Genomic DNA, 19,564 nt, shown 5'->3' with positions numbered 1-19,564 from the left:
CTATTTTTAAAGTAAATAAGAGAGCTGGGCACAGTGGCTCATGCCTGTAATCCAGTGACTTGGGAGGTTGAGACAGGAGGGTTGCAAGTTCAAGAACAAACTCAGCAACATAGCGAGGCCCTGACTCAAAATAAAAAGGATGTGGTTCAGCAATAAAGCACCTGGGTTAAAATCCTCAGTACCAAAAACTAAAGAGAACACAAATTACACTAAGACTTAATTTGGGGGAAAAAAAGGACACACTTTAGCACCCATTGATGAAGTCAGAGGAGCTCACCTAGCATTTATGTGCATTTTATATACAGGCCACTGCAGTGACACTTGATATTCCATCATGATCCAAAACAGGGAAGAGGATGATCAGAGATGTCTGTCCACAGTCCTCCACTGTTTTACAAAATAAAATGAAGTATATGCACTATGGAAAAATTGTAGGTAAAACCTGAAAGGAAAGAGATCAAATTGGACAGAAATTTGAACAAGGTTTGGCTTTCTATCTGCTAAAGGTCCTCAAGATCTTCCCACACTTTTAACGTTTTGCAAAATGTCCAGAAGGAGGACCAAAAGGTATTTATTTATTTATTTATAGTCTGGGGGATTGAACTCAGGGGCACTTAACCACTGAGTCCCATCCCCAGCCCTTTTGGGTATTTTATTTAGAGACAGGGGCTCACAGAGTTGCTTAGCACCTCACTAAGTTGCTGAAGCTGGCTTTGAACTTGCCATCCTCCTGCCTCAGCCTCCTGAGCCACTGGGATTAGAGGAGTGAGCCTCCGTGCCCAACCAGAATGTATTTATTTTTAAGGGAACTTGGAAGGCAGTGGTCATTGTGGTAATACAATGGATGGATTCTTCGGTCTACTCTTTTGGCACACATTGCATGATATGCTGACCTTTTGCATAACTTTAAACTGAAGTGATAACCAAAGTTATCATTTTTTTATTTTTTCAAGTAATGTAAAGTTGCCAAAAAGCTAACGTGACTTTTATGAGGCTCTCAGCACTCTTGGCTTAAATTCAGGAGCTGCGTTTGCTCTTTTGCTATATGAATAATAAGTGCTTCATCACTTTTTTTATTTTTATGTAAAATGATCCTAATTTCACCACCTGGCCATAAAAAGTCAGGTTTCAAAGCAATTTTGTAAATAGCCTCCCCTATTACTTTTGATGAAATTCACATTTGTGGATGTGAATCTCAGAATATTCGCATGTAGCAATGTTATCCATCAAAAGACCAACATCCTGGTGGAAACATACACAGCTCCCGAGCTCCCTGCCCCCCCTCCCTGGATCTCATTGGTCGCCTTCTCTCCTTTCTCTTTTCCTGTAGCCAGAGCTACCTGCAAGCTGCAAGTGAGGTGCCCGTTGGTCACAGCCTGGACCCCTCTGCCAACTACAACTCCCCGAAATTCCGCTCAAGGAACCAGAGCTACATGCGGGCCGTGAGCACCCTGAGCCAGGCCAGCTGCGTGAGCCAGGTGGGAACTCCGCGAGTCCTTCTGGGTCCCTGCCTCCTGCCGGGGAGGTGATGGCCAGCATCCCTGGTCAGCATCTCACGTGCAGACTGTGCGGGTGCTGCCTGGCATTAGCTTTGACTGAATGAATGAACTTTAAGATTAATTTTTCTGACATTTAGGACTCTGTCCCTTTTACATTGATCAGCTCTGAATAAGCAATGACCAGTGGACAACCCTTGGTCTCCTGATGACTGAATGCCTAAGTCTTCCCTTCCCAAAAAACACGGGACCAGAGACTGGCTCTGCCATAGGCTTCCTTCAAATTGAACCCGGGAGATATAGTAAGAAGAGCCACAGGCGTGAGGGACTGGCACACAGGAGAGTGCCTGCCTTACCAGAGGCAAAGCACCTCCCACACCAGAAAGAGAGCACACCATAAGAAAAGAGCTGGGAACACAGTGGGGTACTTGGTGCCATCAGAGATCCCTGTCCAGCCCACACCCAGGCAAGAATCTCTCATAGACACCTGCTCCCAGACCACAGACAGCCCAGCTCCCAGGGTCCATCTCTACCTAGACACCTGCTCCCAGACCAGAGACAGCCCAGCTCCCAGGGTCCATCTCTACCTAGACACCTGCTCCCAGACCAGAGACAGCCCAGCTCCCAGGGTCCATCTCTACCTAGACACCTGCTCCCAGACCAGAGACAGCCCAGCTCCCAGGGTCCATCTCTACCTAGACACCTGCTCCCAGACCAGAGACAGCCCAGCTCCCAGGGTCCATCTCTACCTAGACACCTGCTCCCAGACCAGAGACAGCCCAGCTCCCAGGATCCATCTCTACCTAGACACCTGCTCCCAGACCAGAGACAGCCCAGCTCCCAGGGTCCATCTCTACCTAGACACCTGCTCCCAGACCACAGACAGCCCAGCTCCCAGGGTCCATCTCTACCTAGGACTCAGGTCCCAGAGCAGTATCCAGGCAGTGTCCATTTCTAACTGGGCAGAAGGTCCCTGAGCAGCATTCAGCTTTGCTAAGAGAACTGTAATGTTTGATTAGGGTCTCAGATGTTTAAGAGTGAGGAGTTCCGGGGCTTCCACCCTGCAGTGAGCTGGCCAAACCCCAATAAAGTACGTGGGCACTGTTAGTGCCACTTGCCCTGTGGTAACCATCCAACAGGAATTGAATGCCTGGATATAATTAAACATGTGGCTTTCTAATTTTAACTTCCATTAAAACAGAGCTGGTGTTCACATGAGCTCCCCACATGGTGTTTTCCTTTGCAGGAAAGACAGATCCTGGGCTGGGTTGCCTCCTGCAGTGTGATTAGCAGGGCAACAATGGCCGTGTGTGATGGGTGTTGGGTGCTTTTAGGCAGTAGCCCAGCTTCCAGCAAGCACTCATAATGACAGCCTTTGCTTTTACTGCAATGCCAATAGCGAACAGTAGCAGCGGTGTATCAGAGCAGAAGGCCTCTGGGTTCTGTGCCAGGACTGTGGGCAGCTGACCAGGGTAAAGAGAGTCTTTGACGCAGACTTTTGATTCCTTCTGAGATGGTCTCTGTATTCACAATTCTCTCTCAGGGAGACGAAAGTTGCACTCTGGGAACTGGGGCTGTGGCTCAGCGGTGGAGCACTGGCCTCACACGTATGAGCACTGGGTTCAAGCCTCAGCACCACATAAAAATAAATCAGTAAAGGCATTGTGTCCAGCTGCAACTAAAAAAATATTTAAAAGAAAAGAAAGTTGCACTTGGAGCTTTTTCCTCCACACTCTCTTGGTGGTCTCTGGTCCATAACTTCAGGACTATTAACCTCTTTAGCTAACCTAGATGCCAGGTTTTCTCTTAGAAGTAGGTAACGTTTCCATCTGTGGCAGAGAGAATTTCCTGGCTCTTTCTCCTGATGACAGGAAAGACCCATTGCTAACTGCTAACTAGGACTCTCCGACCTGGCTCTCAAGGTCCCATGTGCCAGGACTCCTCAGCCAGGTCACCTGCTGCTACGCACCCACCCCCACACTCCTGAGGTAAGGGAAATAGGCCCGCCCACTGTGATCCCTGTGAGCCGGGGACCCTCTCTGCAGCCTAGAGGAGTCCAGGAGGCTCTGAAGCCTGCAGGGGCTGGAGTCCCGGGCAGCTTCCTCTGTGCCTGAGACGAGGGTGGCCAACCAGACTGCCTGCTCTTAACGCTGACGGCTTCCCTTCAGTTAGTAGCTAGTTCACCAAAACTCAGCTTGTAAATCTGTGGAGACCCAAAATGGCACATGCAGACGGCAGAGTGGCTCTTGGCAGGTGGCAGCCACCCTTCCCTCCTCCCCCCTGGCTTGACTTGCCTTCAGCAAGCAGGTTCCAATTAAGGGCCTGTCACTCGGCACAGGCTGCCACCGACCCCAGCAGCACCAGTGCCCCACCCGCTCGGTTTTGAGAAAACTCACACGCACTAGCCGCTCCACATCTTGTTCTTGGTGAACCCAGGATGGGACCTGGAGACCTGATTCAGCAGCAAGCATCTACTCAGCCCTTCTCCACCTAGCAAGACACCTTGCAGGGGGAAACGGAAGCAGCCACCTGGGCCCCAGCTGGGTGTAGACCCTGTCTTTCTGTGTCAAGGTCCACGACACGCCTTCACATTCAGCCCAAGTCGATGGTTTCTGGCAGGAAGGTGGGAGGTGAGTGAGAAGGGATGGAGGACACTCCTGGGTCTGGTGACAACAGCGTTCCAGAGAGGGCAGGCCAGGGAAGCCAGTGACACTGTGCTCCTCCATACCCACTGTTCTCCTAGCTGCGAAAGAACTAGAATCCTAACTGTGCCTTCTGACAGTTGCTGGTCCCTCCACTCCTCCTCCGTGTGGACTCAGTGGTCCCTGGTAGCCGCGCACCAGGAGAGTGTGTGCGGCTGTTTTGAGTGGCCAGGCCACGTCACAGTGTCATGCCAATGGGGAACATTCAGGGGAGCCTCTGTGAGGTTTTCATGGAATTCTGAATTCCCGAGCGCGGCCTGAGGTGACAATCCCCAGGTGACAAGAAAGAATGTTCTACTTTGTGAAGTCTGTATACACAAACGACAATCATGCTTTCGTGGAAACCCCAAGAAATGGGCAGGTTTGCCCTGGTGGGGGTCATCGGGAGGCATGAAGACCCTGCTCTCGGGAAGACTGGCTGGGCAGAGCCACAGGAGAGGTGCACCAGGCCACCCAGAGGCTGACAACAACCATAGGGGTCAGGGCCAGCACATTGTGCTCAGCCTATGGATTGATTCTGCCCTTCACTGGGTGGATGGTCATAGCTACCCCATCCCACCTGCTCAAACAGCTAGTTAAAGTGACCCACTCTGAAGCTCAATACGGTAGCATGGACCACAGAACCCACCCCTCAACTGACAAGGCAGATGTCCTAGGTCACAGGAACCTTGAGACTCAGGTGCAGGACAGAACAGAATGACCACCTGTATTTGCAGAGGTGAGATGAAAGGCATTCTAATCAGGCCAAGGTGTATCAGAAAGATGGCACCGGGTGGGCTCCATCCCGGGGTCCGCACCCTCCGGGGCCTCCCCTCCTCAGGCTGCAGGAAGCTAGGTGGCATTTCAAGATGGAGCAAAACTAGGTGTGGGACACAGCACTGCCTTGCTCATAAGAGGGGAGAGAGGACAAGCCCCTGCTGGCCGGAGAGACAGCACTGCTCAGGAGAGAGCCCAGCCACACTCGCAACTCCGCAGCTGCTATTCCCGTGACTCGTGCCCTTCTCCAGGGGACCCAGGTCCTCCATGGGGCAGGAAAGAAGACAGCCTGGCAGAGGGCAGGGCGGGGAGCAGAGCTCAGCTTGATGGCTCTGGGACCTGCCACAGGGACAGGAGTCTCCACTCTGCTTGGGCCCCCTCCCTCCCGCTGGCTCCCTGCTCCAGGGGACCCAGGTGCAGTGCAGCCAGAAGGAGCGGTGGTAGGTGTGGGCTGAACTGTGCATCCGCAGTGGAGATGCAGCGTCAGACCCTGCCAGGGCTCCAGAGTGACAGGGACTGGCGAGAAGCCTGGGTCCAGACGGTTTTCAAGACAGTGGAGCATTTCTGAACACCCACCTGGGCGCCCGGCTATCTTGGTGGCATGTCCAGGCTGGTCTGCCCTCAGCTGGGTCTCCCTCCCTGGCCATCAGGCAAACCCAGGCTCCACCAGCCTGCTCCAGCCTGCTCCCCGCCCAGGCCCAAGACTGTCCTTCCTGGCCTCAGGCCCCAGCCCCGCCCTCCCAGCACCCTCCAGAGGCCAGCGGCCTGTCAGTGAGCTCAGGGCAAAGCCACAGGAGTGTCACGCAGGGGCGAAGAGCAGCATGGGCTTCTGTCTTAGAGGTAGACTGACTCCTTGGCCCTGGCCTTCCTCTGTGGACACCAAGGGGCATGAACTGACTTGGTGTTTGAAGAGCTGCTTTGACTTAGCTGCCAGCACATTCCAACAGTCCCAGAAGCTGGGGTGAACCGGACACCCTCACAGCCCCCACAGCAGTACAGCAGGAGGCCACCAAGGGAGAGGCCCATGTCCCTCCTCAGCTTTGTGTGTGTGTGTGTGTGTGTGTTGGGAAGCAGAGACAGAAGAAGGGACAGAGACAGGAGGGGAGCAGGGGACAGAGACAGGAGGGGAGCAGGGGACAGAGACAGGAGGGGAACAGGGGACAGAGGCAGGAGGGGAGCAGGGGACAGAGACAGGAGGGGAGCAGGGGACAGAGACAGGAGGGTGATCGGGGGACAGAAGCAGGAGGGGAGCAGGGGACAGAGACAGGAGGGGAGCAGGGGACAGAGACAGGAGGGGACAGAGACAGGAGGGAGCAGGGGACAGAGACAGGAGGGGACAGAGACAGGAGGGGAGCAGGGGACAGAGACAGGAGGGGAGCAGGGGACAGAGACAGGAGGGGACAGAGACAGGAGGGGAGCAGGGGACAGAGACAGGAGGGGACAGAGACAGGAGGGGAGCAGGGGACAGAGACAGGAGGGGAGCAGGGGACAGAGACAGGAGGGGAATCGGGGGACAGAAGCAGGAGGGGAGCAGGGGACAGAGACAGGAGGGGAATCGGGGGACAGAGACAGGAGGGGAGCAGGGGACAGAGACAGGAGGGGAGCAGGGGACAGAGACAGGAGGGGGATCGGGGGACAGAAGCAGGAAGGGAGCAGGGGACAGAGGCAGGAGGGGAGCAGGGGACAGAGGCAGGAGGGGAGCAGGGGACAGAGACAGGAGGGGGATCGGGGGACAGAAGCAGGAGGGGAGCAGGGGACAGAGGCAGGAGGGGAGCAGGGGACAGAGACAGGAGGGGAGCAGGGGACAGAGACAGGAGGGGGGTCGGGGGACAGAAGCAGGAGGGGAGCAGGGGACAGAGACAGGAGGGGAGCAGGGGACAGAGGCAGGAGGGGAGCAGGGGACAGAGACAGGAGGGGAGCAGGGGACAGAGACAGGAGGGGAGCAGGGGACAGAGACAGGAGGGGAGCAGGGGACGGAGGCAGGAGGGGAGCAGGGGACAGAGACAGGAGGGGGCGTCGGGGGACAGAAGCAGGAGGGGAAGCAGATGAACAGAAACTGAGGGACAGATACAGGATCGAGGGCAGAGGGACAGAGAAGCAAGAGGGGTAGACGGGTTTGAGGGGTGACAATGTGGGCATCAGCTACAGGACGGAAGGGAGTTGGTGGGTCAAGAAGGAGGGGAGTGAGGGGATAGGCCAAAGGGGAGTGGGGAGCGGTGGCGGGACAGGAGGCGACTTGGCACGCTGCAGGGTGGAGGAATCTGCTCTCAGCTCTGATGCTGGCCTGGGGGAGTTGTGAGTGCAATGATAGTCCTGGGAGTGGCACTGAGACAAGGGTCCTGGGCAGCTGGAGGCCTGTGGCTGAGAGCAAGGGGCCTGAGCCTAGAAGAGCACCTGATGCCCAGTGGCACCTGCTGGGCTTCACTGTGGCCAGCGGGACTCTGGGCCTGAGCCCCAGAGCTCTGCTCCACCTGCCGTGGCACAGGGTGGGCAGGAAGACGAGCAGGAGGGGTGGCCAGAGCAGCTGGCAGGTGCCCATGAGCGCTGCTCCCCTCCCAGCTCTGACTCTGTCTTCTTGCTGCGCCCCAGGGAGACTCAGCCCCACCCATCAGTGTCATTGGCAAGCACCCCCAAGTGCACACGCATGTTAATGGGTGCACAACCACGTGAGGGGGAGACCCAGGGTGTACGAGTACGTGGAGGTGACAGGCCATTTATCAAAGTCGTGGTCCATCCCGTGGAGAGATGCCCCTGTAGAAGAGCTGACCTGTTCATGCTGATATCAGCCCCTTGCCCTAGCAGAGCACTGGCCTGAGCTCCCAGCCCCATTCCAGCTCCTCAGGCCTCAAAGTCCCCGCTCCACCTCCCCATCCCCTCAGTGCTTTGGACTTCCACTTAACTATCCAGATCTGTCACAGGGACATGGACAAGTATCCATCAGGGTACCTCGGAAGGAGCGTGTCTTCCCCAGCTGTCTCCAAAGCAGAGCCCCGGGACTGAGCTGAGGTGGCAGCCCATGAACCCCCAAACCCAGACCCCACCTTCTAGGGCCAGCACAGTGCTTCTTTGAGCACAGTGGGAAGACTTATGTTCCTAGGGTGACCCATACCTGGGACCGGGAGCATGGCTCAGGATGGAGCACTTGCCTGGCATGCTCAGGGCTCTGGGTTTGATCCTTAGCATCAGAGAAAGAGAAAGTCTGCAAAATTATCGATTATCTTTACACAATCAAAGGAAGTCAACATGTAGCACCTCAAGCTAAGGGGGAAGCCTGGGGGTGTGGTTGAGATGACCTGTTCCATGCAGACCCCCGGAGGATGGGCCCGCTCACCTGCACTGGCTCACACCGTGGCGACGAGGCGGGTGGAGGGGCTGTGCCTCTGGTGACGCGTTTCCCTGACAACGAGAGCAACCTCTACCCTGAGAAAGCACCAAGGCAGCTTGTACTGGGGTGTGGTCTGGCAGCACAGCCCCGACCTAGAGCTGCCTGGGCAGAGTGGCTTGGAAGGGCGACAGGTTGTTGGAAATGAGGAGGGGTGAGCAGTTTGAATGCCAGCTTTGTGCCAGGCACCGTGTGAGATTTGCAGGTGCCCTGCTCTGGGTCTTCCTGCTAATCCACAGCCCACAGCCCAGCCTGACTGTGGGTCCACAGAATCTCACCATCTTCTGGAACTGGCTATGCATCTTCATGTTTTGTAAGAAATAACTCAATAAATTGTTTCCCAAGCTTAACAGATTTCCAATGCTGATTTCAAATCAGCTGTGCTGAAAATATAAGACCGTAGGTGAATGTCGTGGGATGATTCTTGTGTAATGTGGTTGGGATAACCCTGCTGGATTCAGGTATCAAATGTGCTGTTGACTGTTCTAGGTGAGTGAAGCAGAGATCAATGGGCAGTTCGAGTCGGTGTGTGAATCCGTCTTTAGTGAAGTTGAATCTCAGGCCATGGACGCCCTCGACCTGCCCGGATGTTTCCGAACAAGGAGTCACAGTTACCTTCGAGCCATCCAAGCTGGTTACTCCCAGGATGATGAGTGTGTCCCCGGGACCACGCCCTCCAACATGACATCCACCATCAGGTCAACAGCAGGTAAAGAGCACCCTTCCTGACTCCCCAGCAGGAAGCCTGCGGGTGTGCCCAGCCTGTCCCCAGGAGTGGTGCGTCTCCCCACAGGCGCCCTGCACTCTTCAGGCGTTTGGCACTTTTCCAAATTGCATGTGTTACAAAGTCACATTTGCAATAATAGTTTTGAAGCATTTTTTTCATGGATAGCCTTTATTTTTTCTCAGAAGGAAATCTATAAATTAGCAGGTTCTTTAAAATAATCAAGTATAATTTTTGTAAAGTTTTGTACAAGGGGAAGAGGTTAAGTGCTGACATTTGGAAGGTGGTTGCATTTTAAATATAGAAGCTAAATAGACTGCAGTGAGACTCAGCAGACATGCAAGGCCTCGGGGGCCCCTGCGGTGCAGTGTCCAACTCAATCTCTGCCACTCGGGCAGCAGATCCATCAACATGATTCATCGCTGCAAAGCCAATCAATCGTTAATGTAAATTCCCTAATTGTCTTAGGACTCGAAGGATTCAATGTCACGATTTCCTTCAGTGCTAATGGAAAACCATATCCACCCCTTTGAAAATTTACCACCTAAAACCAAGTATCTCTGGCTGATGTTTCACTGCACCATTATTATTGATGTAACAATGAATATGCACGGCCTGGGGAGGCCATAAAGCACAGCCCGCGGCCGCAGCTGGCTGCTCTGCCTGAGAAGGCAGAGAGGAGGAGCCCCCAGCGAGCTCCCCAGTGTTGGGGGGCTGGAACGCCACCGCCGTACCAGAGGGGTTTGAAGTACAGTTCCAAGGAGAGAGAACAGATTCTGTCACAATAAAGTGAGAAAAAATGGGAGTGGGGGAGGAAAAGAGGCTGGGAAGGGTGAGTCATGGCACTCAGGGCAGCCCGGCTGCGTCACTGCCAGGCGAGCGGGGACCTGGGGACAGCAGCTGCAGAAGCCCAAGCTGAGTGCTCAGGCCTTCCTCGCACTTGGAGAGGGGTTTGGGTGGAGCCTGTGGATGGACAGACCTCACCTCCCATGGCTCTGTCTGGCCCTGGGTCCTGACCCTTCCCAACTCTGTCATTGAGGTGAACCGCCCAGCACCGCCGTGGCCTAGAAGTGCCGGGAACAACACTGATCTGGAGAAAATGGCTTCACTCCTCGGGCCGTCACTGTGGAGAGAGAGCCACAAGACAGATTTCACAGAATAACCCAGGAACAGCGCCCGACTCAGGCTAGAATTCTGATTTACATACACTCTATTTCGTCTTTACCACACGTATTACATATTCTAAAAACTCTACAAACCAAATACATTCTTAAAATCCTTCTGTCCAAATCTTGGCCTTAGCTCTGAGTCAAATCCCCTCTAGACGGCGGCGGCGCGTCAGAGTCAGGGCACGGCCTGGGGCTGGACAGGCAGAGCAGAGAGAAGCCGGGCGGAATCAGGCACCGTGGGGCAGCAGCCTCCAGCAGCCCTGCTGCTGCTCCAAGCCCTGCCTGCCACCAGCCGTCATCTGCAAGTACAAGTTAGACCGCGTGAGCCCGATTCGTTTAATAGGGTCACGAGAGCCCAAAGAAACAAAAAGCCCCATCTGGAAAAACAAAAGGGTAGAGAAAATCATCAAAACATTCAGGATGTGAACGCCTAAATGATTACGATAGTTGAACTTCCAATTTGATCCAGAGCTTCCTGTCAGGGGGCAGGAGGATTTTCATTATTTTGTACTTAAATACTTCTTACTTTTGTAAGTACTCACACTAACACCGACACTTAATAGCTGACCTTTGTTGGGGTATGTGGGTGTGTAGAAAGAGACTGTTTTGGCAAATTGATTTTCTTTTCTAAAACCAGCTCTTGAAAGCAAATCCAAAAGGGTTATTTTCAGAAGCATCCCAAAGTGATTGGTTTTTGTTTGTTTGGTTTTTAGTTGTAGTTGGACACAATACTTTCATTTTATTCATTTGTATGTGGTGTTGAGGATTGAACCCAGAGCCTCACCCGTGCTAGGTGAGTGCTCTACCGCTGAGCCACATCGCCCCCAAAGGGATTGTTTTGAGGAATAAGATTCATTTAGTCATAACCTAGGGCCACGAGGGCAGAGGGCGACATGCGGGGTGCAGGCCTTGCTTGGTCTACACAACGTACATTTGGTGTGTAAGGGGTGGGCGCTCGTAAGTGAATGATGAGTCTCCGCTGACGCTGGCCAAGCGTGAACCTTCAGACACGGAACCACGGACACCCGTTTTCTTCTTGGCAAATCAAGCGGAGCCAAGTTCACTCTGGGGCTGGGGAACCCAGCCCATCATGGCTGCCAGTCGCCGGGTGAGGCCCCACGCCCAGCTGCTGTCTTGGCCATCCCACCACCAGACCTAGCGCCCAGCCACGTCTCCTGCCGGCACCGCACCGTGTGTGATTCAAAGGAACCACAAGCACTGGCTCCATGTGGAGTCCGTCCAAAGTGGTCACCGGGTGACTTTTAGCTCTTCTCCAGCCACGCATGCTGGAGGTTCCAGGAGCGCCAAGGAGCTTCCAACAGAGCTTGGTCCTGAAGTAAAGCCAGCTGAGATGTGTCCCCAAGACCCCAGCCTAGAGTCCTGGCTGCAGGACTGTCCATAACCAGGACTGTCACCATGAAGCGAGCCCACGGGCACAGTAGAGCCAGCGTGAGGAGCAAAGGACAAGCCCCACCACCAGAGGAGCTGGGGGAGGCCTGCACTGTGGGGAGAGGGCGTGGCTCTGGCTCACCGCCTGGAGGGTGGGCCATCAGAGTGGGGACTCAGGCATGTTCAGCTGTCACCAGCAAGAACCGAGCCCCACCTTTGTACTGTCTCCTCACATGGTGATGGGTGGCAGCTCCCTGGGCCTCTCCAGGAGTCACTAATGCCACCAAGAGGCTGCACCCCATGGTCTCAGCACACTCAGAGCCCCCTCTGAGTGAGGACTCCAGCCCATGCCCTGGGGGGGACCAGACGCTCAGACGTAGCTACCTGCTTAGTTTTCCACGTTGACATGTGCAACTATGGCACAACTGGCTTTCGATCCTGTGCATTTCATCTTCCTATTTAAAGTGCGGTTTTGAGGAAGAGAGTGCAGGCGGACTAGGAATACCCAGTGGTCTGTGGGCCAGGTCTGATCACCTGTGACTGAGATGTGCAAGATAATACATGGATTTATTTCCTTTAAGCCAACTTAACTCCAAGTCTAAGTCCCAACCCCTCCTGCCCAATGTACTAGGAAATTCGACGTCCATCATTTGGGACATGCCCAGGGCCATGCCAACACCAGGAGCCCCAGGAAGCCCCTGGCCATACAGCCCCGTCCAACTGGCTGCCCTAGGATCTCCATGTCCCTCTGTGGGACTCCTCCTGGGTCTGCCGAGGGGCAGGTGTCGCCGGCCCCACCCCACAGACCCCCGGGCCCTGCTGCCGCTGCCCCACGGACTTCCTTCTCTGTCTGCCCAGCACCATCCGTCTCCCTGCTGAGTCGGCTCTCCCAGGAGTCAAGGCAACTTTGCCAAGAGAGAGGCTGTCCTGGGCTTGACTTTCCCCAGCAAAACCTCCGCCAAGAAGGACCCCTGAGCCCCTGGAAGATGGAAGCAAGCGTTGGGGACACACAGATGACACTCAGAGAATCAACGGGCGTGAGGTGGAGGGCAAGCTTCCCCAGAACGGCAGTGACCGTCCAGCTGACCCTGCTCAGAGGGCAGCTGCTGACACCAGCTCCACGGAGGTCACAGGTGGAAATCCCAGCCCATTGACCCTACCAGCCTGGCTCCGATGCTCTGGAGAGCACAGACAACTTGGGAGTATGAACCAGCTTGAACCACTGCCTTCTCTAACCTCAGATGTCCAAATGTCAGCCTACGTCTGAAAAATCTGTTTTAAGTGAGGAAGATCTAATGTCCCTCTCCCCTCAGAGCCCCAGAGCTGCTGAGACCCGGTGCCGAGGGAGCACATGCTATCTATGATGGGTTTTCAGCAGGGGGACCAGCCAAGACAGAGTCGGCGGAGCCGATTTAATGTTCCCAAGATTGACACCAGAGACTGAATGGGACTGATTGCTCTGAAATTAGTCTTTCAACCCCTTTCAAACACCAGTAGTGTGAGATGCTGAGCACGTGCACCGCGAGCGCGGTTTGGGCTCTGGGGACTTGGTTGTGAATTCTGCAACATTGTTGGTGCTTTCAAATGATGCAGGTTGCATAAGACATGTTAAGAAAACAGTTGCTGAAAGAGGACGCGTGCATGTGTAGTCTCCCTTCTTAGACTGTTTAATTGCACTGAATTTGTCTCATGCTAACAGTCATTAAGGTGTGGGACCATGCTGTGCAATTTAGACAAGACCTGGGAGAGCTTTGGAAATCTGGATGGATCCACCCTGGGGAATCTTTATACCTCTGTTTATCTATGTACTTATTTTGGAGACCCAGGAGGAATAAAATGATTGATCATATCAAACGTTACCATGAGTCCATTTAAGACAGAGGAAGTGAAAGTCCACCAGGCATAGCCACCACAGGGTCACCACAGATCCCTGGATTCCTGGGGAGCACCGCATGCTGTGAACAAGGGCACCTGTATTTTCCCAGTTCTTCAAATTGTGAGTGTGTGCCTTTATCTCTTTCCTAATGGAAACTGACATTTTCTTCTTCAGTCTATGGATTGGTGGCAATAGACTTCTCTACTGTTTTGATTGATCACACAGTCAATTGAATCAAATTCACAAACATTCATTTAGCACCTGGTGTCTATGTGATACTGGAGTGATACCCGAGAGATGTTTCATAAAACAAAGGAAAGCAGAATCTCTAGTTGATATCTAACTCTTGCTCCTAATTGCTCTTGGATCATTACAAACTATCCTGTGATTCATAATTTGGTCAAACTGCCTTTCTCCTCTTACGTTTGCGGTGACATTCCTGTGTGCTTGGAGTCCCTGGAGCCATTCTTAGTGCCCTGTGGTCCTGCTCAGCACCCAGCAGTCAGACCGTGGCCATCCTCCGAGGGACTGACGTGCCCGGCACACAGTGCACCCAGGAGGCGCCAGCTGAGCTGCTGCCCGTGGTGGAGGTGGCAGTCACCGCACCGATGGCAGGGATGCTGCTCCTCCAGGAGAGCAGCCTGCCAGGGCCGGGCGCATGCCCGCGGGGGCAGGTTTCTGTGTGAACACTGCACTCTGTCCTTTCTCCACGACATACCTACAGAGTCATCCAGGGAACCAGCCACAGCGTGTTAAATAAGGCGGAAGAGGTCTGGTGTGCAGAGCACGCAGGCACAGGAAGGGCCGTGTTCATTCTCCATCCAGAGGGCTGCCCATCAGAAGCAAACTGGTAAGTTAAAAAGAAAGAAAGGATATCACACCATCTCACCTAGCAAGGCCAGGCACCATGGGACAGGGGGCAGCGGAACTGTTTGACACGTCCAGGAAGCACCAGTGGGACCCACAGCCATCTGCTCAGTGCAACGCGTCAGGGGCCTCTCCTGGTCTACCTCACCTGCATGCAGGTGAGCCCCAGGGCAGGGACCTCTCCTGGTCACACCTCACCTGTATGCAGGTGAGCCCCAGAGCAGGGACTGCAGGGGCCTGAAGCTAACACAGCGTGGAGGGCTTCCCAGGTGTCTCAGGACGGGCAGGTAAGTGCCTGACCTCGTGGGTCTCCCCCACTGGAACGTGAGCACCGTGGAGCAGGATCCCCTCACTGCTCAGTCCCTGGTGTCTGGAACCTGGTGGGAGACAGAAGACGGGCCGAAGCTTTCGCCGGTTTCTTTAGAAAGAGCAATGCGAAAGGCAAGATGGAGGAAGAGATGCCAAGGGCCGCCCGGCCTCTCTGTGGACTCCCGAGGCCAGGCACTGTCGCCAGCTGGCTCTGCGGGTGCTTTCTGAGTGTAGAGGCCAGGTGGAGAGGCACAGAACAACTGCCCTGGGATCAGTGACGCCAGGCATCGTGTCCACTGGGACTGGCAAGCCAGTGGTCCCCCCTTGGGGGGCTGAAGTGGGACCTCAGTGCTGCTCCAGCACTTGCATCACGTCTCCTGGTCCTGAGGCCTGGCACGGAGTCTTCCTGTCAGAATGACCTGTGGGGGGAGGCAGCCCTGGCATCAGCTGGCACGCTGCTCGGGCATGCTGCTCAGCAGCTCCGCAAATTACTGCTTTGGTCTGTCACCCTCTGTCCCGCATCCTCATCTCTGGGATGCGGGGGATGAGTCACTGTGCAATTCCCGTGCCGCCCTCTTCTGTCCAGGTGACCTTCGCTGTGGCCGGCGAGGGACACAATTCTCTAGAGGCCACAGGGCGCTGTGGCAAGCCTTTTGTGTTCCGTCAGGAGCACTGTGTTCAGGGGCTGTTACAAATGGGACTGGAAACATCTGCTTCACTTACTGGGGCACAGCAGGCATGACCTGAGAACACCAGTCCGTGACGCCTCAGGCTGGCACCTCGTCTGTGGTGGCACTGAGTGTGGGGTGTGGCAAGGGAGCCAGAGCCCACTCCCCTTCTGCAGAGAGGCGTGGCCCCTGAGGTTGGAGGAGAGCCCCTCGGCCAGGCACTGCCCTTCTCACACAGCTGCGGGCTTCTGGCCACTGGGCGGTGTTTGCTGCTTCTCGTGGGCTCTGGACGTCGGCCCAGAGGAGCCTGCTCCAGGTGCCCGGCTGGTCGGCCCAGCTCCACGGGCAGGCGCACAGGCAGTCAGTCCAGCCTCGCAGCCTGCAGTCAGGGGTGAGGGGGGCCTCTCCATCCTGGCGCCCTGGAGGTTGTGACCGTGCAGCCCACACTGTGGGCCCAGCCCTTCCCCTGACCGCCTGCCTGCACGCTCAGCACATGTCACCTTGACTCTGGGCCTCAGTGGGCCAGAGCACTGCTCTTGCACCCTGAAGAAGCCTCGACCTAGGGTCTGTGAACTTGTACGGACGGGGTCTTCTTTTCCTTAAATAAAGAGACAGCAGTGTCTAGAGATCTTAGCCTCATTTGCCAGGGAAGTCAGGCCTTGTCCTCGAGCAAAGGATGAATCGAGTCACCCTGCTTCCAAGGCACATTGGGGAAAGCTGCAGCTCAGCTTCAGGCAGACGCCACTCACAGCCCATGTCCCAGGCAAAGCCCAAGCAACACCTGACTGGAGACCGGCGGCTGCCACCACGGGGCAGTCACAGCTCCTTTCAGGTCAGAGGGGTCGATGCCACCCACCAACACCGGGGCCACAGCTGCGGGTCCCCCGGTCCCCACGGGGACCACTCTCATCAAGGTGTTCTCATCCAAATGTGCAACTCCACGTTCTCCAGGACCAGGACACAAGACGCAGCGTGTCCCTGAATGAGCCTGGGAGGGAGCCCCTGTGCCCCAAGGCGTGGGCCTCGGTCTCTGCATCACTGCCATGACTTTGTTCTGTGTGAGCTGTCACTGGGAAGGGCCCCTCCTGGGCCCTGTGGCCCTCAGAACCTCAGAGCCTGGTGAGCTGGCAAACTCACGTTAGAGGTTGGTTTATTTCCAGTTTTTCTTCAGGTTCTTGCTGTGTCATGTGATTTTTGAAAATTTGAAATGAAAACAGGAGTGTCTGGAAGGATCGGACACTGTCACGGCTGGACCTCCCTGTCCAGGAGAGGCCAAGTGCCGGTCAGCCTGTACCGTCTCACTAATTCACCTGCTCCCACAGACACCTCGGTGGCCAGCCCCCAGCGTGGCCACGTCATTGCTGGTAACTTTAGGGAACAGTGTGTCTGTGCATTGAGTCCTGTTTGATTCACACTATGTTTTGAGACTAACGTTAATTAAAGCATCAAATCATCTTTAAACTCGAGTTGAGTCGTTTGCCTTCAGAGTCGTTTCTCCAGACTCGTTCTCTCATTAGACATTCACGACTTGATGACTTGATGACTTTTATGCTACCCTCCTTGAGGTGCTCATCCAGAGGGTGCAGTGCACCCAAGTGTGGCTCTCTCATTCAACAGAAGAGCGAAGCTGACCCCTCAGAGCACATTCTCTCTTGATGATGTATTTGTGCTGATTTTCAAGTTTTCCTCGTTGGCTTGCAAACGACTTTCAAGGATTGGATACAGTCATGGTGTCCAGGACTCCAGGTGCAGATGGGCCAGCACATGTCCAGAGCAGTAGTGATCGACACTTGGGCTCACGCGAGGTCACGTGAAGGCCTGGGTGGGGGCCATTTGTGACGTTTTGTTCCAATTCACTTCCTCCATACCAGACGCTGCTCCCTCCTCTCCCTCAGTGCCTTTGCTTACCCAACCCTCTGAAGACCCAAAGGAGTCCTACAGTCCCTTCTGCTTGCTGTGCATCATGCAGAGAGCGAGCCACTGGACCTGTACTCATGTGGCCGTTTCACAGCCAAGCTTGCTGTCGGTCAGGACTGTCCAGTGTGGCCCTGCTGTGACCAGCCTGCAGCCGCGCTCCCCGAGCAGGAGCCTCCACTCCACCTGACTCCTGAGCAGAGACACACGGCCGGCCTGGCAGAGGCACCCCACACCAGTTGTGCATAGATGTTCCGCTGCTTTAGACTCGTAGCTCGTTCCCGTGTCACTAGGGACTCTGCTGTGGGTCAGAGCCGTCCATGTGGTAGCCGTTCAGATGGAATGGCGGCACCCACGTGTGCGTTCAAGGCGTCTCCCGCCTCTCCCTGTCCTCTGCAGACCCTGCTGGCCGCTGAGGCTCCTCCTCACATCCAAGTGCTCCAGGGCTTGGTGCAAGTTATTCAGAAAGTTTCCCCAAAGCAACTTGACCCAGACACATCCGGAGGGCGCGGCTTCCCACTCCTTTTCCTGCCTGCCCTGCTCAGCTGAGAGGAGGGCTTGCCCGCCTGGCTTCCTCTCAGTGTGGACACATCTCTTTTTATGGAACTTCCTAGAGACCTGTCCACCCACATCTCCTGCCGGGTTCCTTCCACCCACCGCTGTGCAGGTACCTGGATGACACAGAGCTACCACGCTGGCCTCAGGGTGCCCAAGAGGAAAGGCACTTTGCAGAGAGCGCCTTCCTCAGCCGTCACTCTCAGGCGAGTCTCAGGGCTCCTGAGAGACAAGCAAAAGCCCGGCTCTCCACACACAGGCCTGGTCTCCTCCCTCCCAGCTCGGCCTCCATCCTCTGCCAACTCAGGAATGTGCTCAAGACAGTTTTTCTGCTCACAATGGAAAGACGTGCACCTTCCCTCCCCGTGTGGGTGTGAATGTGGTGACTGATGGCACCTCACGGGCATGTGTGTGGCTTTCCTGGGAGCTCAGAGCTCCGCAGGACACCCGGGAATCCTTCAGCAGTTCACAACGATTCCACGCAGGAGGGAAGCTGGAGGGGTCTTTCCAGTTTTAGGCTCTTTCTGTTTTACTGGAACTCGACCGCACCTGTGACCAGATGTGTCGTGGGAGCTGTGGAGGACAGCGAGGACCAGGCCCACGTTTCAGGAAGGCCTGGCTGAGGACCTTTCCCTCCTCTGACTCGCCTGGCAGTGTGGGGTCCTTGGCACCCTCCAAGGGAGCCCTGGGTCCTGATGTCTGCCACACCTTGTGCAGCTCAGCCCTGTGAAGACAGACAGCCACGCTGCAAACCGGCTCGGTCCCCTGCCACCGTCGCCGCTGCGGGAACGTAAGACTTCTCTGAGTCCCTTTTCCTGCTTGAGAGCACCAGGGAGACGGATGGCGGGGTCCGAGTGTGGCCGAGAGCACTGCCCACAGTCCTGCGCACTTCCTGTGGATCCGTGGAGCCACTTGGGTGGAGGGAGGCTGCAGACTCCCCTCCCACCCACAACCAGGACAGAGGAGCTGCGAGAAACGGCCCCGGCTGCCAGTACTGGCGCAGGAGGCCCTGTCCATGAGCTGTCCACACTCATGTCCTCACAGCTCTGGGCCCTGCTGGACCTATACTATGCAACACTGTTCAGAACAACGTAGGCTGGGTGCAAGGACACACCACTGTAATCCAGCAGTGCTGGAGGCTGAGGCAGGAGGATCACAAGTTCAAGGCCAGCCTCGGCAACTTAGCCAGGCCCTAAACAACTTAGCAAAACCCTGTCTCAGAATAAGAAATAGAAAGGGCCGGGGATGTGGCTCAGGGGTCGAGCACCTGGGTTAAACCCCTAGGACCACAGAACAAACCAACAAACGTGATAAAAGGCAGTGTTTAAATGGCCCACCCTGTGAGGAGAGTTAAGCGAGCTCACCAAGAGGCCTGATGAGGAGGGCAGGAGTCTCCAGAAGGAGAGTCACAGGAGCCAAGAGCCGCTGAGCACCGTGCTCCATCCCCTTCTCAGAAGCCCTGTGGCACCCTGAATGACATGGCCTGCCTGTTCCACGGCCTCAGCCCTGTTGAGGTTTGGGGCAGCGAGGTCCTCGTGGTAGGGCTGGCCTATGACTCCTCTCCAGACATCACCAGGTGTCCCCTGGGGGAGGAGGACAAGGCCCCCCTGAGCAGCACTGGTTGTCACGGCAGAAGTGTCAGAGCAGAGGACCCTGACTCACCTGCCGCTCCTCAGGTGCAGGGCTCCTTGCTCAGCCCGTACCTGCAGCGCATCCCGAATGCCACAGAGGCGTGGCTCACTGCATGCATGATGAGC

At 55.4% G+C, this 19,564-nt stretch overlaps 1 protein-coding gene across 1 annotated transcript in view; it reads left to right on the top strand.

The window, feature by feature from the left end:
- The window catches only part of DLGAP2 (DLG associated protein 2), a 692,077-nt gene that overhangs the window by 646,657 nt on the left and 25,856 nt on the right, over positions 1-19,564 (top strand). The window contains exons 7-8 of the mRNA XM_081269687.1: positions 1,331-1,478; positions 8,826-9,045. Of these exons, the coding sequence (XP_081125813.1) occupies positions 1,331-1,478; positions 8,826-9,045 (368 nt within the window). The remainder of the gene's footprint in view (positions 1-1,330; positions 1,479-8,825; positions 9,046-19,564) is intronic.

Source organism: Spermophilus citellus (assembly GCF_964194105.1).
Source record: "Spermophilus citellus genome assembly, chromosome: 16".
In the NCBI taxonomy this organism is placed as follows: domain Eukaryota; kingdom Metazoa; phylum Chordata; class Mammalia; order Rodentia; family Sciuridae; genus Spermophilus; species Spermophilus citellus.
This window is presented reverse-complemented; position numbering and strand designations above follow the sequence as displayed.